This window comes from Acromyrmex echinatior, chromosome 2, assembly GCF_024713525.1.
Source record: "Acromyrmex echinatior isolate Ae372 chromosome 2, ASM2471352v2, whole genome shotgun sequence".
Classification (NCBI taxonomy): Eukaryota; Metazoa; Arthropoda; class Insecta; order Hymenoptera; family Formicidae; genus Acromyrmex; species Acromyrmex echinatior.
The window spans coordinates 7,256,585-7,283,750 of NC_141853.1; the positions used below are offsets into that span (position 1 = coordinate 7,256,585).

At 34.2% G+C, this 27,166-nt stretch overlaps 1 protein-coding gene across 5 annotated transcripts in view; it reads left to right on the forward strand.

Annotated features, from left to right (window-relative positions):
- The window catches only part of dpr12 (defective proboscis extension response 12), a 294,159-nt gene extending 267,138 nt beyond the window's left edge, over nt 1-27,021 (forward strand). For all 5 annotated transcript variants that reach the window (XM_011069767.2, XM_011069770.2, XM_087416828.1 and 2 more), the window contains one exon: nt 9,815-27,021. In XM_011069767.2, coding sequence (XP_011068069.1) covers nt 9,815-9,927 — 113 coding nt within the window. In that variant the 3' untranslated portion in view covers nt 9,928-27,021. The remainder of the gene's footprint in view (nt 1-9,814) is intronic.
- Nucleotides 27,022-27,166: the final 145 nt, after the last annotated feature.

Sequence of the window (27,166 nt, forward strand, 5' to 3'; positions counted from 1 at the left end):
TTAATATAAATCAAAGCAATTTTATTATTTAAAGAAATTAATGGAGATTTGATATAATTTGTTGATATTACATCTAATGTTTCGATTGGAATGTTTGAAGAATTATGAGAAAGATTATCGTAAACGGTCATTACGTTTAGCCTGATACAGGACAAAGGATTAAACGATTTAAAAATTAACACGTTTTTTTGAATGATTTTCAGTACCTTTCCGTTTAAGTCACTAATAGTTTTGCTTAGAGATTCTCAAGTAAAATTCTGATCATAGTAGTCTTTTCATGAGATAAATATGGAAATAGCTGTATATTACAGAGTATATAGGATCAACCGTATATGATTTACTATACATATATACTCCATAATAAAGAGTCAAATATTGTTGCTATATTGCATCGTGACTAGACTTGATAGAGGATCTCTAGCGTGTTTATAGCTTATATTATATGTGTATGTATTTTAAACATATATCATACAATAGTATATAAATTAATTATTATTAAAAAATATGATATAACGATGCTCCCACAATGTGATCATACTGATCATTATATTATACTTAATATCTAATATTTAAACATTAGTACATTTTAGAAAATATTTTATAATAATATTACATGTAGTGTGTCGAAAATAACGTCAAACGGAAAATTCAGTATGAGGCATATTATCTTCTGCGGCAAGGAATGTGAAAAGATTTCAAAGTGAGCTCGAAAAACGAGAATAAATTTCACTTTTGTTTGACATAACAGAAGTAAAATTGTTTTTTTTTTCACTCAATATTGCATAATTTTTTTAAATTTTCGTACGGCAATAACTTCCATTCGGATTACAAAATTCTTTTCATATCCGACACAGAAATTTCATTGAATTACTCGCACACACTCGACATCTGTGTTTCACAGTGAGGCTCGGTTGCGTAACGTCACGACACCGACACATATCTATTTCACTCTCGCTCGCAACACGAGATGGAGGATTAATTATTACGGGCACGTGATAATGAGATGAAATCCCCGCTACAGGGTGCGTTGCCTTTTGACCGAGATTTTTGACCCCGTTGCGAGAAAAGCGTCACCGACGGTCTCGACGGATGTGCGTTAATAACGAATTAATAACAGCTCCTAAAGTATGAATTATTCGGTTATACCCAGGACACCTTGGAGCAGGTACAATTATGTGTATAAATATTGTCCGCAAGATTATTGCATTTCCCGATGTTACGCGGCGCAGCTGTAATGATAGATCGTCGTAATTACCAGTTAGTTATTCCCGGGCCGCTTAACTCATTGTTCCATCCGCTCTCGAGTTATTTTGACCTACTCGTACAGAGGAACGTCGCAAAATCGTTAATGAATACTGTAGAACTTGAGACATCCGGGAAATTCGCGAGCTTTCGCGCGCGACGCGAAAGCCGGAAGAGGGAAATAAGGATAGAAGACTCGGTGTCGCGATAAATTATCTAAACGTTGCGCAACGCCGGGAGTAAATTGGCTTAGCGCGGCGATACTAGATAGCAATCTTGTTAAAGACGGGCGGACACACCTTTCCTACGTCCTAGTAAAGACGGCGGCACGTTAAACTCAACTGCTGAACTGAGCGTCGACGAAGCCCCGCAGCGATTCCCCGGTTCTCTTCTCCAGTTGTCATCAGCTCGTAAATCGATGTTTGCATCTAACGCGTGTATATTTCGACCTTTGTCTTTTCTCAGCTAACCGCGAAGATCACTCGTAAACTCTTATTTTTGCTTTTCTGCCAATTATAGCGCGTATAAATCCACGTTGTCGCCGGCATTCTTACGACGGCTTTATCATAAGCTCCGTAAAACTAGCAAATGACTCATCTAATTTTTATACACTGAGAAAAAAGTTCATTAAATTTTAATGAATATTCCTTTGAATAGTCCTGGCGGAATATTTATTTACGGTGAATAAATGTTTAGATAATTGAAAAAATGATAGTTAAATCAAGTTAATGGTTCTTGTATTTAATAAATATGTGTTTATATTTAATAAATATTCCGCTAGGACTATTCAAAGAAAGATTTATTAAAATTTAGTAAATACAGCCATCTAAAGCCGGTCACACACATTCAAGAATAAACTTGTCAAGTATGTTTGCGCAAGCCACTTGTGCAAATTTACTTGAACGTGTGTAGCCGGCCTTAGACTCTAATTAGTTCTCTTATATATAATATATACATATACCTACAGAATGAGTCATACGTTTTGAAACGTTTAAAAATTTCATGAGCATTTTTCTGGATAAAGAGGAAGAACAAATGTTTCTACATTAAGTGACAAATATTTTATTATCGAAATAATGCGCACGAATAAATTCGAAATAATGATCGAATATCAAGTCAATCGTGCTTATCTATGTATGAAAAATGGAGAACACTTTGTGTGTAAACAAAAAAAGACTCACCTGTAATTTTTATATAAAACATTTGATACTATTATTATGTTCATTATTTCGTCAACGAAACATTTGCGACTTTATGTTCATAAATACATTTGTTTTTCTTTTTTTAACTAGAAACACGCTCATGAAAATTTAAAATATACTTATTCATGTTGAATAAAATACTTTTTTAATTTCAGTTTTTGTTTTATGTTTTTAACCAAGTTATTATTTTTATAAACTACTATATAAATAATTTTATAAACTACATTATTTATGTAAACGTATTTTTTTAGAATAAAGTGGTACAATTTTGAACATGATATAATTCTGAATAAAATAAGATTTGAAGATTTTCGAGGTTTAATATCCTCTACATAATGAGATTAGATTTAACTAAGCTTAAAGGGGAGGTAGGTACTAAAGTGGAGAGAACTAAACTTGAACCTCGAAAATTAAATTCAAAGTTCAGAATTATTACTATTTTCGAAATTGTATTACTTTATAAGTACATATATTGCACAGATAATTTTACGCGAATAATCTGATTTAATTTATTTAAAAAAATTCTGTTAAAACGTAAAAAAGAAAATTGGAACAAAACACAGAAATATATGAGAAATAAGACAGTGTAATATTATTAAAAGAGAAAAATGTATAAGAATTTTTAAAAGAATATGTTCGTTATATTAATAGTAAAAAGAGAAATGGTGGAAAACGGATCGTCGAAATAAATTTGTAGAAAGCAGCTTGGTCTATAACGACTTCATTTTGCACATAACAGCGGCGAATATAATAAAATTAACTTCGCCAGCGGCCAATTTGCTCTTGTTCTGAATTTTTTAAATGATGTTTATAAGCGATACGTATTTTTTACTGATGCTTGGGCATTTCTTCTCGATTTACAAGTGTCGTTCCAAAAATAAAAACTACATAATTTTGCAGAAACATTCTTGATGAATGTGAAGGACTAAAAATTCCGCGGTGCAACCGGGAAGATAAATCTCGTTTCTTGCAAGATGCAAAATAGAGTGTTTTTCTCGCGGCATAATTTATAAAGAGAGAGATAATAATCCGTATTAGATGAATAATATTTATCCATCTTCATCCTTTTAGTTGATAGAGCCGTTTCGTTTCATCATGAAAAATGTATGAGCTAGTGAGAATTCTTATTAAACGGTTCTCGCTACGAGGGGATCGGAACATTAAATCCTCGCCGGGTTGTGCCAGCTGTTTGTCATTAGGTTTTGAAGGCATCTTTACAACCGATGCACGTAGGCCGTAAATGCCGAAATGCACTCTCTGACCCAAATCACGATTCCCACGTAGATTCTGAATCATGCATCTGAAGCATCGTGTTATTTTTATGAACACGCTACGCGATTCAGTGAATATTCCAAATTATTTCGATACATTCTGATTATCGTTTCTTTGCGATTTGTTTAACTGAGAATTTCTATAGAAATTAAAATGAAATGATATAATAAAATGTACGCATAGTATACAAAATTTGTATACTTGTAAATAAATTCTTCCGGGATTTAATGCTAAATTAGCGCTAAATAATAAATGTGTATACATTAATAATATAAATGCACGCAAAATTAATTATATAAATATTTTATAACTTTATATTATAGACTTCGCGAATGTTCCGGAACAAGTCGAGGCATTAAAAGCTTCTTATAAATATATAAGCCGGAAGTCATTAAATTCTGCAATCAATGCACATAATTCTGTAAATGTTTGAATGCACTTCGATTTAATTGACAAAGTTTGTGCAGAATCTTATTCACAGACCAAGAGCTATTCAGTTTCCGCAATCAATACTATTGGCTCCAGTGGATAAGTTAAGCTCTCCGTCATTGTTAGTCAAGCACGCAGTCAGTTCGGTCGCAAAGTTACAACTCACGCAAAAATAACCGATGAGACAGCTACATTATAAATAAAACCTTCCTCCGGTGAGAGAGAGAATCCTCTCCATAAAATGCTCCAGAAAATTCAAATTACAATGTTCTATTTGTACCGGGGAACAGTTTCAACTTTCTTCTGCAAAGAAAACGACGCGTATAAAAGAAATCGTAGAGACATTTTTCTCGTAAGACCGTATTTTTAGATTTTGAGCCATCTAAAAAAAAGCAATTTAATTACAAAATATGCCCCGATATTATTATGGCGTGTTAATATCATGCGGCAATTTTTTTTCTCGTTGCCAAGATAAATTTATTAGGGTAAGCTATACGGGCGAAAATATAAAAGGGCAAAAAGCACGTCGATCGGCCGCAAGCGAGACATGACGATGTTTACGGCGTTAACCAGCCTAGCCGAGTGGCTCGTATTTGCGGTTTGACGAGTATGGGAAATAACTCCGTTTAACGGCGGGTCACTATGCTTCTATTTGAGAGGAAACATCATCACGGTCTTCCTAGGATTGGCGCAAAACCGGAGCAAATATCGGCCTGTGGTTAATTAACCGCGGAAGTTTAATCAGTGAGAGTGACCCTACAACTCTGGATACGAAATAAAAGATAGCATACGATCAATAGCGGGGGTATAAATCTATTTTCCAAAGTTAGAGACAGGCATGGGAAATGATGCTATTCTCAGCGAAATACTGTATTTTTTTATCCCTCGAAATATAACTTGTCTCGCTTGTTTTTAAAGATTAGATATAAAATATACACCTTACAGAAAGATCTTTTAACTCTAAATAAATTAATTTACGATTAATTAATGAGAATCTATTATTGATAAAAATTTAATTACTTTAATCTTTTCATAAATATTAAATTCGTAATTTTTTTATGTATGAAAATTATATTTTGTATCGGTTACACAACATTAATTATCACCAATGTGCATTTTTTCTCGATATTAATTTTCTTTAGATTAATTTTCTACAGACGCAGAATACACGGAACACAGTGGAAATAATTAGAAAATCATTCTATTAACGATTGCAAAAGAGAAATTTATCTTCTCGTAAATCCCATTGTTTATATGCAAAGCATAGATACGAAGATATTTCGTTTATTGTTTTGAGAGACAAAAAAACAATAAATGATGCCACTCTGTACTGTGCTTTGCATATAAACAATGATTCGCAAGAAGATAAATTTCTCTTTTGCAGTTGTTAATAGAATGATTTTCTAATTATCTCCACTGTGTTTTGTCTGCAAAAATTAATCATATCTGTAAAAGATTAATTATAATATAGAGAAAAAAAAATGAGCGTTGGTAAAAATTAATTTTGTGGAACTGATACGAAATATAATTTTCATACATACGAGAAGTAAACTTTAATTTGCGAAGAGTAACTTTGCGTGAAATTTGTTCCTTTGTTATCGATAACTACAATGTTCAAATACATAGATACGCAAGCGCATAGTAGGCTCTGTGTAATAGCAGTACAAAATGCATTTTCGGAAACAAACGCAAGCGTCTTTTGTAAACCAACGAATAGATGAAAGCACTGCATTCACACAATAGACGCCTTTATTCCACATGAAAGGAGAAATCGCGATAGTCTCAGTCTAGAGGTGCAAGCCCTCTGGAAACAAAACATTGACCGTGGGTTAATTAGACGCGAACGAGTTATAAGCCCCTTATAATGCGCGCACGCAAATCAAATAACGTGTGCATCTCTGTCGTTATCTCGCATCGATGATGAGAAAAAAATTGGTCAAATCGGAGGAATCTATATTAGAGACTCATGCGAAAAGAAATCGATGTCCTAAGCACTTTGGAAAAAAATATAATTAGCAAAATACTCTGCAAGTTAAAGAATACATGTTAACAATAATTAGTAATTTATTAAAGTATTTTATTTGATTCTCATTGTTAATAATACTCTCCGTAATTTGAAGTGATTCTTTCTCGATGGAAAATAGCCTTATTTGTTGTAATTTTTTTAAGTATACATTTAAATATCTAACAAATGGATTAGAGTATATTTTGCCAACTAAATCTTTTGCTTTAAATTAAAATTCTGGAACAGCTAGTTGGCTACTGAAGGCTGCTTGGATGTATGTCAACAAAAGTTTTATTCTAGCGTACTTTAAAACATGCCATGACATACTTTATATTGTGACTAACAATTAGTGTTTTACGTATTGTAACCTACTTTAACGTACTTTGACCTGCCGTCAGCAGTAATAAATAAAATATATACTTAGTTTGTTCTCATTAGCAATGAAATTGCTTTATTAATATAATACATTTATTTTGAGAAATATTTATATTACATATTATATATAATATAAACATTTTTATAATTTTATCTGTACATATATATATATATATACATATATATAATTTTTAAATAACGCGATGATAGAGAAAATCTATCATCTATATATATGTGTACGGATTCTATTTAACAATTCTCATATTTCTCTATTATAATTATGTATACTAATTTCAATTCACTTAGATAATAGTTTTTGATAAAGTGAATATTTCCTCGTCGAAAGATTTGCGAGAAACAACGTAGATTAAATGCTAAATTACCTTTCCTCCAATTAACAATGAATTCTTATACTTTGAGTATAAGAATTTCCTTATCCTTTTTCTCTATTCATTAAACGTTCTCCATTTCAGACTTTTATTTACTCGAAAGAAGAAAAAAGATGTAATTGAATAAGAATGGATTGATATTTTAGTCGTGCCAATTTCTTTTAACAGTCACCTAATTTAGGTCTGAAACAAACACTTGCTTAATGTAAATTTAATTGATCAATTATAACTCAATTATGTACTACGCTTTATCTGGAATTTCTATCATCTAGAAAAAGAATTTTGAGAAAGAAGCTTGGTTAAAGTCATTATTATGTTTACAGTTATTGTACAAAATAGTATTGAATCATAATACACACACATGTGTAATAAACATATAATTTTCTTTCTCACAATTATCATTATCACTATTAAATATCTCGATGAATACAACAATTCATTAGGTTGCATACATTAAGAATGAGGCTGATAACGCCGTGATATTGATTGAAAGTTTCCTCGTATCGATACTAATTACATACTTGTCACCCCTTGATTATCTCCAATCTCCGTAACAACGAATTAATATCGGCACACGCTATGACGCACGCGATATTGTATAACACAATTTATAATATACGGCATATATCTATTATCAACATTAATTATTCCGCGGGGTAGCTACGACGCACGGTGTGAGCAACTACGACAGTAATTAGCTCAGTAATCCACGGCACATTCTGTGCAGTTCCACGGAACACGGCGCCGCACGACGCGATGCGTCGCGTCGCGTCGGAGCGTTGGGAAGTAATTTTGTATGCAACGGGAGACGCGCCGGCCGAGTCCGTGGGAGTCCACAATTTCAATTGGAAATTATAATGGAAATCTACGCCCAGAATTTATTTCGGATCCTCCTCCGCGAGTCGCTAATCCGAGTGAAAGAAATTCGCGTTACACAACGTCGATTCACGACGCAAACGATGTTTACGTCGTGCAAGGAAAAAAGGGGAGATCTCTACGAAACCGTCAACTATCACAATCAACTATCGTTCGATATCAATACGAGTCGGGATTTGAAACGAGCGGCAGAAGAAAATGCAATTTCTCCTCTTTATTCCTCGATTCTTTGGTATGTTCGAGTATAACGAACGGTGTAATCCGGTATTACAAAATGGATACATGGACTGATATATGCACAATGTAATCGTCTCTATACAGGATGTTTCTTAAATATTGTTCAATATTTTAAGAGTTGATTTTTTTAATTTTATGATATAAAGAAAAGTACGAAAAATGTGAAAATATGATTTCAAGAGTCTCATTTCAGAGATATAAATTTAAACATAAAATTATTGTTTTTTTTTATAACTTTTAAACGAAAAAAGTTTTCTTCTTTAAAAACTTTTTTAGACCTAAAAAAAGTAAGATAATCGCAATAAATAGTATTATTAACTTGATACTTTTGAAAGAATTGAATTTACAATTACATAGAATGATTAATTTAATTTAAAGATATATCTATTTGTACCAAATTCGATGTCAATATCTTGAAAAAATTAAATATAAAAAATTAATTTATTTTTAAACTGTTTTTCGTTCAAGAGCTTTTAAGGAAGCGATTATTTTTAATACTTTGTATCTCTGAAAATATGTATGTAAAAAAATCAAGATCATATATTCATATCAACTTTTTATCATAAAATAGTCTCAAAAAACTTTTTAAAATATTAAACAGTACTTAAAAAAATATTTTGTATGATATGTATCTTATGAATATCGAAACGTGAAGTCCCGAACGCATTAATTAAAATTTACCTTTTTATTTATCATATAGATCTTTCAAAAGCTAAACTGATTCCACAAAATCGACGAAACTAAATGCTTTAGTACTAAAGTTTAAAAATTTATAAAAAACAAAATCGATCGATTTGGCTTCTAAGAAATTAGAATGCATGTCCGACATAACAAGGAGATAATCACTTAACTGTGAGAGTCCTCAAAATCATTATAAAATTCATATGAAATCTCTATATATAATCCGATAATTACATATGCAATCACGAGAAATCATTGTATAATATTAAATAAAATTGTACATTTTATCAAATGACTTCATAGTAGTGAAAAAAATTATTTTTATAATCGGATGAAATCATATAAAATCATGTAATCTACGGGACGCAATATTTCAGCTGATGATTACCCCCCTCGCGATATAATTTTTAGTTCGATTTCTGTGGCGATAAAAATCCGTGTTAATCCGAGTATTGGAACTCCGAATATTCGAGTAATAAGACGCATGTACCACGCTGTGCTGTACAACTCGCATTGATCCGTCTTGACTTTCGTTCGTCCAATACATACATATATACACACGTAGCATGGTACGTTCAATATGAATAATGGATTCAAATCAAACCAGCCGTTTAGCGTGAAAGCGTGTGCCGCGGATTCGCGTTTGTTTGCATATGCGGATTTAATCTGCGTAATTTGTGTAAGTCGCCTTCCGATCGCTCTCTCGTGCGAGCGGCCGAAAGCGCGCGCGTGACGGAAGACGCAATTATTAAATAACAGGCAAAATGGTAACGGGAGAAAGAAAGAATAGCGGAGAACGAAAGAGAGCTAAAGAGAAAGATAAAGAGATGGAGAGCGCAATCGCTTTATCGCCGGTTGTACTCTCTCGGCTTTAACATGTTGCAGCGGCAACAACAACGAACATGGTGCGCCACGGCGGAAATAACGCTCGACTTAACTTACAAGAGACACGCCATCGTTTCCAACGGGAACGTCCCGTCGTTGTCGCGACCCCTCGTCGATGTGTACTCGATTACCTCGATAACGGGGGCACCTCGACGAATAACGCCGATCGATTTCGGCAACCGATTTACTAACGGATCCACCTGTCTCTCTTGCCGTTTCAGGTGACAAGATGGCAGCGATACAGCGTCGCAAAACGTCGGCAGCGAAGAGGAATCTGGCGGGCGTGCTGGTACCAGTGGTACTCGTCGTAGCGGGCGTCGTTTTAGCGCGATAAGCGTTTTACTTCGAAAATGTCCATAACTATTACGTCATTACTTCCGTTTGTGATAGATAGGATATTACCCTTCCCCTTCCTCTTTTCCCCTCCGGGACTTTATGGTCCGCTCATCCTCCCTTCCTTCTTTTTCATCTTTTCCAGCAACCCCCCAGGCTCATATCCTTTCCTCATCCATTCCTCGCGGGTCTCCTTTCCTCCTCAAACCACACTCCCGTCTTCCATTCCATCTTCCAACCACCCTCCCTTCCCTCATCCTCACTCGTCCCTCTTATTCTTTATTTACTTTAGTCGAAGTTGCCGCCGGCTGGACTACTTAGATATGCGAGATTTTCGTGGAAGATTGCGCGATTGCCTGCTCCAAGTCATTACACGCGACGCGCATGCGACTCGAATTATGTAAATATTGCCCGGGTCGAATACGCCACGACGAGGCGGATTACGTTAGGCAAGGCCTGTCCAACTTTCCGGGGCACCGATCTGCTGATCGTCCGTTTTCGACAGACCAGATTTCAGGCCGGTCGGATGGAAAATTCACGCGGTCAGTGCAAACGAATCGATCGTGTCGCTAACAAGGTGAGACTATATATATCTCGGAAATCGAAATAATTGATTAGGTGGGTTCCAAAAGCACAGACCTGTAGATGTGTGATACAATGCATGTGTGATACAAGTCTATGCGTCGCTCATATCTGTTACAAACACTGCCTTTCCTTTAAGAACATTTTTTACATTATTTATATTTACAAATGTTATCATCCTTACAATTTTAATTCTTGTACTTGTGTGTTGTGGTTCCGAAATTATCGATTTAAAAAAAAAATGACCAAGTAGCGTATATAAACCGAGATTTGATAGTTTTTTGGGAATGTGTCGCTCAAGTGATTTTAAACAGAAATCACCATTTGATACAAATCAGAATTAGAACAGTTGCAATAATAAAATCTAGATATTCGAAGATTATTTGGTATCAAGAAAATATGTGACTGGATTCTTCTTTTATTGCAAAAAAATAACATTCGGCTCAAGGACAAATAACATTGGGGCTCTCTTCGAATAAATTACAAATATAATAACGACTTTATAAGATTCACGATTTTACAGTAATATAAACGACGCAATTTTTTAATTATAAGATAATACGATAAGCATGAAATTGACTGGTTTGTACATTATTGTAAATTAAATAGATAGACTGTAGAAACTATATTCGATATATTTTACAATTTTACATAAAAAAAAATATATTTAATAATAGTAGGGATTAATGCGACAGCATTGCGACTAATTGACCGTTGTCACAAATTAGTTCGAAATCATAAGTTAAAAATCAAATTAGTTTTGCATCGACTATTTACAGCGTGTCGAGTTGTAATAGAAAAAGCATCTCTTTGCAAGATGTTCACTCATCTTGTTAAGACCGTAATAACTTCGTAAGTATTTCAAATCAATCCGAATATACCGCACAATACGACCTCTTTCCATTTAAATCCGCTTGAATAACACGTTCCCGCGAAGTCTCGAAAATTTCTCTTGGGATACACAAACATGAAAAATAAAAAGGACGAATACATCTAGAAAATACCAGTCAAAACGGGAAAATTCACGTTGACGCTCGCGAACGCGATTGCGAAGCGTGCGTTTCTGCTCACGCCACAATCTTACGTTTTTCGTTTCGTATAAAAATTGTTATGAAAAACTGTTCCTTTTTACAAGCGAGAGCGCTCTTTGCGACGTCGCGTCGTGACGGCGTTGCGAGATGGAGATCGCACCGTCGGCGTCGCGTCGCACGAAAACGCGTTTATGGCACGACACGGTGCTGCAAGAGTTTATTGCACGCGGAACAAACGCGAACAAAGCGCGGTACGTACAGCAATTTCGGAGCGTCGCTCTCACGTCATTAAAGACCATCATTAAGGCGTCTCGCGGCCGCGTTGTTACAAGTTATAGAATTGGATGAATCGTCGTTACATTCAAAGAAACACCGGGAAAAAGATTGTGCGAAAAAGAAGTCGCGTTGTAACTTTTCGCAGAATTTATATATTATTACTTTTCAATTAAAACCATAGCTTCACGAATATTTTGAAACAATTTGAATACCAATATCAACGTAAATAACTTTTTCATTGTTATAATATAGCGAATTTGTTTTATAATAATGATTAATAATGAAGATAGCTGCCTTCATTTTGTAATAAAATTGATAATGAAAATAATTGTCTTTGTTATATATAAATCATTGTTAGAAAATAATCTCGCCAATACAATGGAAAAGTTATTTACTTTTAGCCACATTGGCATCGGAAGAGCGTCATCACGTCCATTGCCGAATGTTATTTTATTATATACGAAAATTATATACGATGATAGGTATATGGCATATTTTCTTAACATTATGGAATATACGCGTAAATATTTGCTCGTTCTATATAAGTTAAAGAACCATCAGCTGAATATTGAACAATTTGACATTGTGACGTATGCTGCAAGAATCGAGAGTCACGATAGCTCTAATTTTAAAATTGCAGGCGAATGTTACGTCGTCCCTCTTGTCGTAGAGCACAATTTCTCTCGGTGCTCTTCGCCCTTACAGCTTTTGTTCTTCGACTTATTCATTATTGAACTTCTGATCTATTATTCATCTAGAGTTCTGCAAATAAATGACACACTATTACGTACAAATACATCAGTATGATTAAAAATAACACTGTAAGAGACATCATCATGGCATCATTGAATTATACTAAAGCGTAATGAAACTCAATTATGAGTTATGAATAACGAAATCTACATGAACTGATCTATTATTCTAAACGATTTCTATTTTACGAAATTAGCATTATCATTGTTCTCCACTAGAAGTATCGGAGATTCGTAGTTTTGTACGTACACAAGATTTTTCAAACGGACGAATTCACGAATAAAGATATGCATCATTGAGACGGGTTGTTACAATGCGGTATCGTCAATTAGGCATAAAAGCAGAGCTCACCAGTTGGACAGGCCTAATACGTGGGCTCACTGGAACGACGGCGGCGGAAACGCGTCATACTTGGCCTCGCCGGCGTTATTTTTGAGAGACCCACGAAACCATCACGTAGCGTCGTTTTCTCTCGCCCGAAACACTGTACACATCCGATACGCGTAGCGATTAAGACGATTCAACGGTTCTTTCTGTATATTATCTTAATTTAAGGTGAGACGTGCGCGTGTGGAGATACCAAAAGAAAAGAAAACAAAAGAAAAAAAAAGAAAACGTAGGAAAAGTAGGATAAACGGTATTTTGTCGGGAATCGAATCCTTGCTCCATCTTCGTTTGTGTACTTATGCGTTATTCAGACGACACGTCTCGGGGAAATATTTCCTGAAAAACGTCTCGCTTCTTCCATGCACGGAAGACTGATACGTCAAGGAAAACTCACAGGTGGGAATTCAAGAACATATATGCCCGGCGTTTTAATCCTTGAGGGATGCAGTATACGTGAGATTCACGCAGCCGCAATGAAATCTTGGCGTGTCGGAAACTAAACGAATAAAAGGTACGTAGGATACGAGACATGACTAGATGACGTGGAGAACGGCGGGCCCCCGAAGCTCTCTTTGAGATTCTTCTTACAGACGCGAAATCACATCTAATGGAAATCTCACAAATTTGACACTTGAGAACCACTTTACCGTTGAAAATCACGTATATACGTCGCATCGTCGATATTATGTCTTCGAGAGCGCGGTCTGTATGTGACGCAATCTGTATCGATATAGCGATTTATTGTAGTAAAATACACGATATGCGACGTAAAAAAAAGAAAAAAAAAAGAATCCTCCTGCTAGACTTCCATTCTCCGAAACATGATGGCGAGATCTGCTGCTGCCAGCATCGACGAAAACATACTCGTATATCGGATAAATCGCATGTGTACCACGTTTTCAATCGCAAATCTGTTACGTCTAAGACTTAATCGACGGCGGCACGATTATCTAACACTAGTTTGGAACGTGAAAGTTAGAAAGGATACTATCTCATTTTTAGAATTTTAATATAGCTATCTTTGTTTATAGAAGATATTTATAGAAGTATAAATTGTTGATTCGGGCGAAAGTAGCCTTGTAATGATCGTTATTCGTGAAACTACTAATCAAATTTTATTGCCGTTATTAAGTATACTTTGTTCAATAAACTCATTACTTTTCTTTGGTTCTGTCTAAATCTCTCACCTCGAAAGCGGTTAATAGTTTTACGAGGCAATTGATCATACTCTAATGGCTAGTATAGTTCCCACGGTAGAAACAATAGCGTAATATTTCACAAGCTCACATTCAACAATTCGTTCTGAATTTATCTGCGTTTAATAATAATAAGCGCGCAAATAAATATAGCGCGCATACTGCAGTAATTTTAACGGGCCACGCTTTCTGGTACGTAAAACACATTACACAGATTCGTATGCATGAAAGTCCGTATGAATCATGTGCGTAGAATTCGTGGAATTCCTATCTACATCCTGCAAATCTAAAATTTTAATGAAGTTACCCAGGACATAAAAGTGAAAAAAATTCCTTTTCGAATAATGTCTTCGTATGAATGTTATAAAACTCAAATCCGACCCATATCACATTGCGTGCTAGCATTACTTTATTCGTTATTACATGAGCATACATTGTCAAAGGATTTATCCTGATGCGCCACGAAGGCAGACGTATCGTTAAATGTTTTGTTCTGCCTCGTGACAGAGAATCTCCTAGCGATATTTATAAAACTCTTATTCTGACGTCGAAATACAAATAGTTTTCTCTCTTTCTCTCTCTCTCTCTCTCTCTCTCTCTCTCTCCCTTTCTCTGATCGGATCTATTATCCATTATTAATAGAAATATGCAAAACGCGAGATGTCAATTCTACAGAATGAAATTCTACAGAACGCTATTACTATAGATCTGTCACCATGTCAAACCGTTCGTTTCCTTTAACTTTTGATCGTCCATTCGTGATAAATTTACGGTTACAGCTTTATCACTCGCGCTGTTTGAAATTCAAGCAGTCTACAAAGCGGTTACCGAAATTCAACAAATTTTACGATCCCTTTCCGACAGCTCTCTAATCGTCCCTCGCGATCACCTTGTTACTGTAAGTTAATAGCTCCTTTACGTGTGCTCGAGTCGTCTTTCTAGACCCAAGTATCTATTTGCACGCGTTAGAACGTATATAAAGCACGTATACAAATGTATGTGTATTTATATTATTTATTTTGTTTATTATTTTTATTTACTGTAACAATATATAAAATGGTTTTATTAACACTTCGACTGCCATGTGTATATGTACAATTGAATATACACCTATGTATGTACAGAGCATCGCCAAATCAATTTTAGTCAGTGTCAATTTAATACAGTTTTTACTGTCACCTTTATATGAACCGAAAATCAACTTTTTGCATTGATTTTATATACAGAGAGTTTACTGAAATCTTGTAAAAAATTTCCCTGGGAAATTTTTTCTAGGTATTTTTATTCAAAATTCCAGGTAAAATTAGAAAATTTTTTAATGCAATTTTGAAATAAATAGAAGTGCAAGCAACATAAATAAACTATTTGAAATTAGTAGAAAATAAGGAATTTTCACGAAACTATATTATTCCCTGCAATCTATAGGATAGGGAAGGCTCACCATAAAATAATTATTAGTTCTACTCTATTCTGCTGAGTAAACTATTTTCTACTATTCCCTTAATTTTTTTATAAAACCTGATGAAATACAAAAATATATATGAATGTATGGCTGTACTTGTACTGCTGATTGTCAACATTTTATCAAGAAAAAATGATTATAGAGAAACAATGTTTTGAGAATAAGAATTTAAGTTGAAAATATATAAAATTCTAAAAATTGCCCTGAGACCCAATAAAATTTCATGAAAATCCCTTGATTTTCTCATGATTTTCAAGAATAAAAAGAAATCTAAAAATTCCAGGTTTTCCGTGTAGTAAACATTCTGTATATATATTGTAAATTCTGGAGAGATTTTCAATTTTGCCAAAGACTTTTACTAAAAAATATATTTATTGAAAAATGTATTCTAAAATGAAAAATTTACTTTAAAATTACATCATATAAAAAATAGTGTAGCATTAGGGAACCCATTACAAAAATCCCTGCGGCAGTCAAAGGATTAATAAAAAAAAATGTATAACCTTCATGATCCTCTTTAAAAATACGAACTTTATTCTTCCAAAAAAGATTGAATCGATAATAGAAAATAACATTTGCTCGTTTATATTTTTAGAATGTACTTCGGTATTATAGATAATCTTTTTTATTACATGCACGTGACTATTTCGAGTCACTATTGCAGTATTTTATATATATATATATGTATATATATATATACATTAATTTGTTAGTACGTTATTTCTGATCGTACGAATAGACCTTCCAATTATGATCAGTTATCAATTCACCATTCCAGATGGACAAATACAATTCTGTCAATATACATATTCAATATTAATCCTAGAATATCTACGAACAAAATATATCTCTATCATGACGTTATTTAATTGAACTATTGTCTATATCAGTATTGTCATATTGGCACAATTATTTTTACACTCATACTATAAATACCCAGAAAAAAATATTTTCCTATTAAATCAATAATAATAAACTAAAATATATTTAACTAATTAAAAAATAACGTTTTTCAATAATACAATATTTTAACGAATTTCAACGGCATAAAATTGAAAATTTCCAAGAGGAAAGTGCAGTTTTTTGGCGCTACGAAGAAAAAAATCAGAATCTCTTGGAGATAAATTATTCATTACAGAGTTTTAGTTAATAAAACAGCAACTTTTTATCTCAACTTTTTTTCTATCTCTGTTGAAACGCTAGAGAGAGAGAGAGAGAGAGAGAGAGAGAGAGAGAGAGAGAGAGACGAGGATAACGCTCTCACCCACATCCTTGTCGCGATGCTCACATTTTCGGTAAAGATACAAGCGCGAGACTAATGGCCGATAACGTACACGCATGTATTTATTTATATTCACGCGCGAATCGAAATTCCTATCTACGGGTATTTCGATGTCGAATACCGGCTGATGAAGTTATCGGAATAGCGTGGCGCGATACGCCGTAATGAGAACAATGCGGCGCTCCTCGAATATTTACCAACCTCACGGAATTCTGCAATAGCGCACGGCCGTCACGCTGAAGCGACTACTACGCGAATTCCACGGATTAGCGCGCCGATTCCTCGATTAATTTAATTAAAAATGAATACCCGATGGAAATAATCTCCCCACCCCCCTCTCCCCTCCCTCCCCCTCCATCGGTCGCGACCGCGCACTCTCGCAAAATCTCGTTCGCTCTCGTAAAAGTCGTAGCTCGTACGTGCTCGCAATTATACCGGGATTAAACCAATTATTATCACAAGCGCGACGTTACATACCGTTATCGACTGGCGTTTTCGAGTTCGCGATATTCACATTGTTAATACTAAAATAAGATCGTAAAATTACTACAGCAATCTCGCGAGCGTACATAATCGTATCGTAACGTGGATCGTTGACTTGTCCATATTTTTACGCAGAACGGGCAAAAGTACCGCTTTCATTACGGACAAGTTACGATATTATTTGATAAAACATTTAATTAAAACGACAGTAATAATTGTTATTTAAACAACAAGGTATTGTCTCATTATTATTATTATTTACGAAATTTGAAATTTTACTCAAACAGCAAATACTCTTTATTCCATTTCTTTAATTTTCTGATTGCATCCAAGCTCGCTCGTTTTATTAAGTAAACTCTCATTCTACCGTAATTGGCATAATCTGAAATAGAATAGAAAATGAACGTTAAATTCGCTTCTAAGCTTGGCTTAGCTTGATGCAAGCGATCATAAAGCGAATGACCGTTCGCGGTTGTTGACTTTAATACAGACATCCTCGTCGACGGAGCAATCGATCTTGTCGTATCCCGTCGACGACGAGACATTATCTTGTAGAAGCTGTAAAACCGATCGATTAAAGCGTACTAATGACTCTCCATCAACTCGAATCGATCTCGTGCGAGGTATATCTGTCATTAGACATTAACGAGCTGTAAACTGTACAAACGTATAAGTTCGTACGCCAAATGATATCAAACTGCAAAGCGCGAACATAAAGATACTTTCGTTACAAGAAGTCCTGATATTGACTTTTAGCAGAGAAAGCAATTCTGCAACTGTTATAAAATCATTAAGAAGTTTAGTACCTATTTTCAAAATATTAGGAATTTTTACAGATCGTTCTACTGTTGTCTTTTATATATCTAAAATTTGAGCACAATTTTCTTGTTAAAGTTAATTAATTTTTTGTTTGTCTTGATTCTTATGAAAATTGCATTTTATAATATTTATTTGCAAATTTGATGAAAGAGAGTAATATTAAAATTACATTAAATTTTATATGTATAAAATTTGTTTTTATACATATAATATTATGCAAAAATTTATTTGGACTCACTTATTTGTTTAAAACTTATTAACCTAAGACTGCAGTAAAATAAAGTCATTTTGCTGCATAAAACCTTACAAGCTAAATTATTCGTTTCGTTTTGCAGTTGATTTCAAGATGTTTTCACGGGCTAATATTATATCAAAATTTCTTGAATAATATTGACTTATATTAGCTATTTTTGTTGATAATTTGACAGATATATTTTTAACTGATATGATACAGACAAGATATCCTTAATATTAATCTAGCCCTTAGTTCTTCACTGGATCTCTCTGAATCAGTGGATGATCACTGATATCAGTGCCAAGTAATCAGTGGATAATCAATGGTAATCAGTGAATTAAATGAGATTCTTAAACCTAGCTAATCTTTATTATATGACCTAACTAATCTTGTTTTAGTGCTTAAATTCAATGAATATGATATTGAAAGATTGAAATTAACATGCAAATATCGGTATTTTAGTTATATAATGCTCAAATTCTTCCTTTTAGTTGAACCTCACTGATTATCAGTATGCCACTGGGTAATTAGTGACTATCACTGATTCAGATTTAGAGAGATTAAATATAAATTATATGAAACGGTTAATATTTTCTTTGCTGTACGCGGCCATTCTGGATATTCAAAATAAATGTTTCCGACAAATCTACGCCACGTAACAATTTACTGCGGCTTTGATTACGAGATCGGTGAAAATCGCGACGAAAATATCCGGCCGCGTGAACACACAAGACGGCACAACAAACGCAATAATTATCGACGATTCAGTGCTCGCTCTCTCGCGCAATACTTCCACCTGCAAATCTTCGAAAGGATCGGCCTCCTCCGACAATAGCCCTTTAATGAGTTCCCTTTGCAGCGGGCGGTAGGGCGCACTGTTTGGGTCGTTCTGTTAGAGATGGTCGGAAAAAGAGAGCAAAGAAAGAGAGAGAGAAAAAAAGGAAAAATCTGCGCAAAGTAACGTTTGATCGGTGGAGCGTAAAGATGGCTTCCATGGATTTCGTGGAATCGCACGCAGTCACCCGTGTATTATGTATCCGTCGTTATCTGGCTCGATAACGTAGAAGAGCACAACAAGGATAGGGAGAGAGTCGTAAGAAAGGGTCATGGTACACGGGGGTTCATTTCGCCCCCGGCGGATGTAGCGGGATCTCTTCTTCCCCTAAAGATCTTTTCTCTATCTTCTATCTCTCTTTCTCTACTTCCGTCGACCTCGCAAATCGGCGAAATAGCGGTCTTATAAAAACATCAATAGAAAACCGAAAGCCCCGCGGAATTAAATCGAGAAGAACGCTCTCCAGACTACGTGTCTTTTGTTTCTTTACTTGCACCGATATCGCTGTTCTATTGCGTTTGTGATTCTTTCTTGAAACACTTGTGCTTTTAATCGCTCTCGATAGCCGCGTTTGGCACGGAAAACGATTTGGCATTCGGAAAATTATATTGGTAAACGTTCAGAAATTATTGGTAAATTATATTGGTAAATTATATTGGTATAAATCTCTGTTATTATTAAATTTTGTGCGCGATAATATTTCTCAATTAGGAATTAAATACGAAAATAAGACAAAGACAAAAAACTTATTTCCCAGTTGTCGTTATACGATTGACGTTATTTTACGCGCGGCTATGAACACAAAATTTCATTACAATTATACTATTTATTGTAATTTAAAAAAATAATAAGTAATTTTGACACACACACACACACACACACACACACACACACACCACATCTTGCAAAATTTACAAATAAAAAGCAATTCCGATTATAACAATTATTTTAGTTGATATTTAGTTATTTTACATTATATTGAAAAATAATCGAGTTATACGCCTAATCCAACTACCGCCAATATTTTTTCCCTCCCTAATAGGATTCCAAGTGCGTTTGATTTGAATATCGGAATTTATTCGTGCACACAAAAACTATTTGTATTTGACCTGTATTTGACCTAAAAACTGATTGGATTCGGCATTATATATATTCCGCGAACTCAGTAATTCTCTCAAACCCGGGCAACTGTTTCACGCCACTTTTTATGAATCATAGAATTATTAAAATTAAAAAGAAAAAGAGAAAGAAACTAAAAAGGATAGAGAAAAAACGAGAGAAAGGAAACGTTTACCACGGGAAGAAATATTTAGCTCGTTCCTAATGAAAGTGGATCGCGTGTTAATAACTATTTTAATAATGTTACTTTTAACAGTAGATAGAACGTATTAACGTTATTAAAATTTTATTTAATAACATAAATCGACACAAATGTCGTTTTTTTTACATTCCATGAGTGAACAAAGACAAAACGATACTTGTAAATATTTAAAAATATTTAAAAATAAAAATGTATCACTGAGTGGAAAACACCTAGTATAAGACATCTTCAAAATTGGGAAGTATCGTGTTACTTAAATAACGTGGTTACCATTTTCATTACTTTTTTCATTATTTGTGATTTAGTGACAATTACGAATTTAGTCGTTACGTTTATGGTTATTTTAACCTTCATTATCTTTAGAATTATTCAATAGATTGCATTATTTTTATACATAATTAATTAAAAATATTTTATAACAGAAATTTCAATATCGAAAGAGATTTTGTTTTTTTCATATCTTAGGCTGCTTTTCGATAGTCACTGCCAATACTAAAAATCTGTATAGTATACATGCATATAATGTCGAACTATAAAATTTTAGTAGTAGCAATAAATATTGGAATGCATTCTTAATAACGACATCAAACAAACAAAAATGTGTAATAAAATCTGCGTTTATAATTTACAATCCAATCTCCTGAAGGTATATAAGTACGTATTATATAAAATAAAAATATTAAAGTAAAGAATTATCGATGGTTTATTAGATATAAGTTTAAAGAAGATATAAAAAAAACTTTGCTATAAGAATAACTTAGAATTTTTAATGTTAATTATTAAATAATGTTAATTATTAAATAATATAATTTTCACATTTAATATCTTAAATATTAGATTAACGTTATAAAAAACTAATGAAAAAAGTAATGAATCGTTATATTCTAAGTAATAACAACGCGTTATTTTTTTTTAAATTAGTAACAAAATAAATAACGGACTAACGAGTTACTCTTAAGAAAAAGTAACGTTAACGATAACGCGTTACTTTCATGAAGTAACATCCTAACCCTGCCTGAATTATATGCTGAGGCTGCATTGTGCTCGAAATTGCTCGTCGCATTAACGCAGAGACGGTGCATGAAGAAAGGGAAAGACCGATAGCTTTCTGAAGGTGTTTTACGAAACGGCATTAGTCCGGGATGCAAATTACTCGAAGGGAAACTTCATTAGGAACTTTGCAACGACGCCACGCAACGTGCTACGGTTTCAATCGTGCTGTATCCATAGCACGGGTGAAATTTTAACGCATTCTCTCGACAGCAGTCCGTTCGTCGCGCAATTATCCGAGCGGCGTAGTGTTTAATTCGATATCTCGGCAGGTACCTCTCGACGTGAACGCACGATGAATTATTGATACCGATTGCGTAATAAATTCGCGATTCGCGATCAGTGCAGCGCTTGTATTGCGGGTGATTATATGCACGATTTAATGACAAATGCATACGCGATTCGTAAGCGCGTCCGCAATAATGCAGCGAGCGAGCTGCGTGAACGTTGGAAAACAGCTTTGACGACATGCTGGTATTATGCATATACGCGTTTATTAATCATTGGTCATTATAGACGGTATTTCGCCGGATTATCTGGAAGATGGATATTGTAACGTGATCGTCCCCAACGTAATCCTTCTGCGTAATCTTGAAGAGGAAATATTGATAAAGTAAATTGCGTCTAAAGTAAAGTGACTCCTTAAGAAGGCTAAGAGGGATATTTTACAAAATTCGATATTAATTATCGTAATTACATTTCAATAACAATAAAACATTTTTTTTAATTTTATTAACGAAACACATAAACAATATTATATTATATTTTTAAATAACTAATAATATTTAATGTATCACATGAAATCACGACGAAAAATTACATCAATTTTCGAGATCACATCATTTTTTCACATATTATTTTTACATTTAAAAAAGGAACAATTTATAATCCTCCTTTTGGGACAAAATTTGCAAATGTAAAGTGGGATGGAGAATTAAAATTTGGAATTGTCTCTTCTAATTTTAAACGGTCGATCACTAAGGTCTAAAGGTTCATCCTTACAGAACTCGTTCGTGCCGATCAGTATATTGGCGTCTTCTATTTTTGTTTTTAAAAAAAAGAAGAAGAGATGTATGGCGATCGGCACGATCAGCTTCAGGTCTTTATACGCAATTTGCTTCGTCGAAATTTCCTCTTTGAGTTTGTGCAGAAATGTCGAGCCTTTAAACACTTTGGCGAAAATAAAAGTTGGAACGTTGAATATAAGAACAGAAACGTAAACGAAGTTTCTAGAGGATGAAAATTGAAACAACAAAACGTAAAAGAAGAGTAAATGCTCTTTTACGTTTCGCTGTCTCAATTTTCACCTCCTAGAAACTTCGTTTACGCTTCTGTCACTCTCTCTTTACATCCAACTTACACGCCGATTTTTTATTTTCACCAGGGACAACCGCGCGAATCAGAAATAAAAAAAACGGCTAATAACAGTGAGAATAATTCAAGCGGAAATTCTTGCCGCGACCACCGATTGAATTTTGGAATTCGAGCGATGGGCGACTCTAATCGACGCTGATCTATTTCGAGTTTCCAACCAGATACACCGCGGACGGTGGACGGCCAGCTGGATTCGAGCCCGATTCGAGATGCGAACGAGAGTGATGCAGGTGCGAACGAGAGACCAGGATTGCGGCCTGCCGGGCGGAAGACTGATTGGCCGACCCAGATGCATACCGTTATCATAAATCTGCTCGAAATCCTCCGTAACCGCACGGATATACATTGCGCTGCTTCCTCGCCCGAGCCTGCTTTCCCGCACACGCCGTCTGGAGTCTGTGCGTTCTTCGTACCGTATTTTCGCGTCAAGGAGAAATCGCGGGATAAATTAATCGCGGTTACGTTTATATCGAGCCGTTGGTTACGTTCTCAGCAGAGAAAAGAGCTTTGCAACTGTTGTAAAATTCTTTAATATGGATTGATTCATACGTTTAAATCCAGTGAGGAATTCTAAGGGCAAGATCAATCATAAACAAATTCAAAACAACACTCGTTACACACATACATATTGTATGGCAATACAATATTTAAACATTTAAACAACCGAACAACCGAATAAAAAAATGTTAGAAAATAATTATAACATTTATTTCGGATTTCATATTTATTTCTTATTTGTACGAATAAAAATATGAAATAAATGTGTTATAATTATTTTCTAACATCTTTTCTTACTCGGTTGTTTTCTTATTTGGTTGTTTAAATGTTGTATCTTAAGATCAGTCACATATTAAGGAATTTTGCGACAATTGCAAAGCTGCTTTTTTTGCCGAACGCCGTCATGGCTTGCGTTTTAAATCGCGCTAATTGCAGAGCAAATAAATCGGCTCAGAAAGAAAAATTCAATATGAATAATCATTTATTTTGTTAATATGTGACTTATGAAAACTTTCTTATTTTTTAATTTAAAAATTGCGTCATTCTAATCAAAAGAATTAGAATAAATGAATTATTCATATCAAACATTTCTTTCAGTATTGTCGTCCTACGCATTCCGACGAGAAAAAGGGAAAAAACTTGATATATCGTCGACCATGTCGCATAATAAATTTGACTCTTGATGTTTGAGACCGACGAGTTGGGGACCACATCGTGCAATTTACAAAATTACTGCGCTACAGATCAACGATAAGAGCTTAAGACTGACGTTGGTAGCGATAAAACTAAATATCGCATATCTAACAGCACTGAGAAAAAATAAAAAATTTAGTTGAAATATTAATGAGAGGTAGGGGATCCCTACAAAGCGTGTTCGCAAGTCGAATATACAATCAATTTGCATGTATTCGGGCGTGATTAAATATACGCGCGAATATATACGCGAATATACGGAATATTCGTTCTCGAATGAGCAAATCTTAATGTAGAATCGTATAGAATGGAAACGGTGGATGAAAACGCGGATAACGCGCGATGTACGTCGAGAGATTCAGCGAAATACAGCGGGACCGCGGACTTATTTTCCATTCATCTTTTTTTCAGGTTTGTCTGCTTGCGTAAATACCAACGTAGATGCAAATAGACGATTCCTAAAATTCCATTTCATTCTCGATTACTTCGATATTAAATCGAGTCGTTCTCAGGACGTGACGGCTAATGAAACTTTGAAACGACTTGAACCAAACGTTTATCAGCGGCGTCTTGTTACACCTGACAGGTATCCGAGTACCTAAGAACATTCGTGTCTCTTAATATGTGACAGACACTGCGACGAGTTGTTGGAGGTCTTAAGTTTACTCGAATTTAAAATTCTAGCGCAATGTGCAGATTATAATCTGGAATCTTATTCTTAAAAAAATTGCATACGAAGATACGAAGGAAATATACGTGACATACTTTCTAAAACTGTTAGGCCCAGTTTCACCAATGTGAGATTAACTGTAATCTCGGTTTATTTTGCTGTCTATCTTTTTCTAACTCTTAGAATTAGAAAAAGATAAAGAGTAAATTGAACAAAGATTAAAGTTAATCTCAGTTACATTGGTGGAATCGGACCTCTAAGAGTGAAATCTTACTCTTAAAAATCAAAAAGTGAGCCACTCTTTTTCAAGACTCAATTTTCATTCTTTAAAGTGAAATTTCACTCTAAAGAATTTAGAGAGCATACTACAGTATTTTTCTCCTTTTTTTTTATGCAATATTTTTCAAGACGACTCTGAAGTGCGTTTTCCTATTTTTCATTAAATCTCAATTCCAACGGAGATATCACACTTTTTGATGATAAACGAGTAGTCATTTCAAAGCATTTGAAACTTATCTGTATATAATACTTGAGATCGAAATGTACAATTAAACGTACGTTTAAACTTTATTTTTTTTTTATGTGATTCAAGCGGTAAGTTGAGTGTAAGAGTTTCTATAAATTTTTATATCACAAAACGATTTTTTTTTTATACACGTGTAATAGAGATAATGGAATAAATATACACGGAATTGAGTCCGCGTGCTTATACCATTGATAAATGGAATAGAATCACGAGAATTTCAGAACATTCATCGACGTGTTTTTGTTCGCAAAACGTTCACGATTTGCGAATTTAATCGTCACACACATTTTTCATAGCATAGAGTATGAGTAACGATTGTAAAATAAAAGAGCCACTCTCTCCTTCCTGTCGCGAGTGTTTCAGCGGATATTACCTGTGAAAAATTCATCATACACTACGAACGTACGTAATCGATCAGTGAATATTCGTATATCAAAGTTCATTGAACAGCAAGAATCATCCGCCGTATGATCAGCAGCATTCCCAATAATCAGTCACATTTAAGTATCACATGAATACCATAAATATTCTTGAATAAATGCCTCCAGAATTAGTGTCAGAATTTGACTAATGATAATGTCAATGTGCGAAATAAAGCCGAATTAAAGAAATTGACTGGACCGAATTTATCATTTCTCATATAGGAAATGGAATAAAAGCTATCACTGTATTTAACAGACTTGCGGGAATATATGCAGCATATTCCGAAACATCTATAAATTGCTCTTGGAACTTTACTTTGAAACGCGTAACTCATTAGAAAAAAAAATCGAGACTTTTAGGTAATTTCGAAAACACGGGCGAAGTATTTGTGTGTGGCGTATCTTGTCAGAAAAGCTCTTCCTGTTGCTAAGATATTGAAATATTTTAATTTCAAATTCAAAATTGGAAATCCCACACCAATAGTCAAAGATAACAATACTACAAAACAACAAATGACTAGTTAATTTTATAAAGTAACTCATTTTCATAAATAGAGCAGAATCATCCGTGTCTTTAATAAATTTTTTAGAATTTTGATACACTATAGATCATAAATATATGCATCTATTGATTGTCTAATTATCTGTAATATAATTTATTTATCAAAACTTGTTAAAATCACTCACATCTACAACGAGACACAGATGATACTGTTAGACCGAAGTTGCATGTATTAGTTACTGTTTTCGAAAGTATACGTTCGATTTATCGTATGTAATTTGATACATGCAGGCAACAAAAACGAAATGTGAAAAGAGCGAGACGTTTTTCAGCATGACCAGCGTGACTTTTGCGTACCAACGATATTTTCTATTGCGTCGTCTTTACTGTTCGTTATTGTTAAGATTATTAACTTTACGGTGTAACGATACCAAATTAAGACCGGCGTACGATAAACGGGATACGACGTTGTCCGCATCGCAGCGCGTTTATCTGCACTCACTCATAGGATATTTATAGGATCTACTGACATTAAAGATAAGACGATAATGTACGGTACATTATACGGTGGATTTCGAATTAATTCTTAAAGAATTAAACGATAAACTCTTGCAACTTAATGAATTTCTCAGTATATGTCTGCAATCATGTATTATAGAAAAGAAAATGATTCGATTCAATAAAAACTTACGAAAATACTCGTGTGCAAATTATTTATCTCTAACGATTCTTACTTGATCTACATAAAGTAGACTCCTTTTTTTTAGTCTATGAAAAAGGGACGGTTAAACTATTAGACACAATTTGCACGATGAACAAAAATGGATATGAAGTGCATAAAAG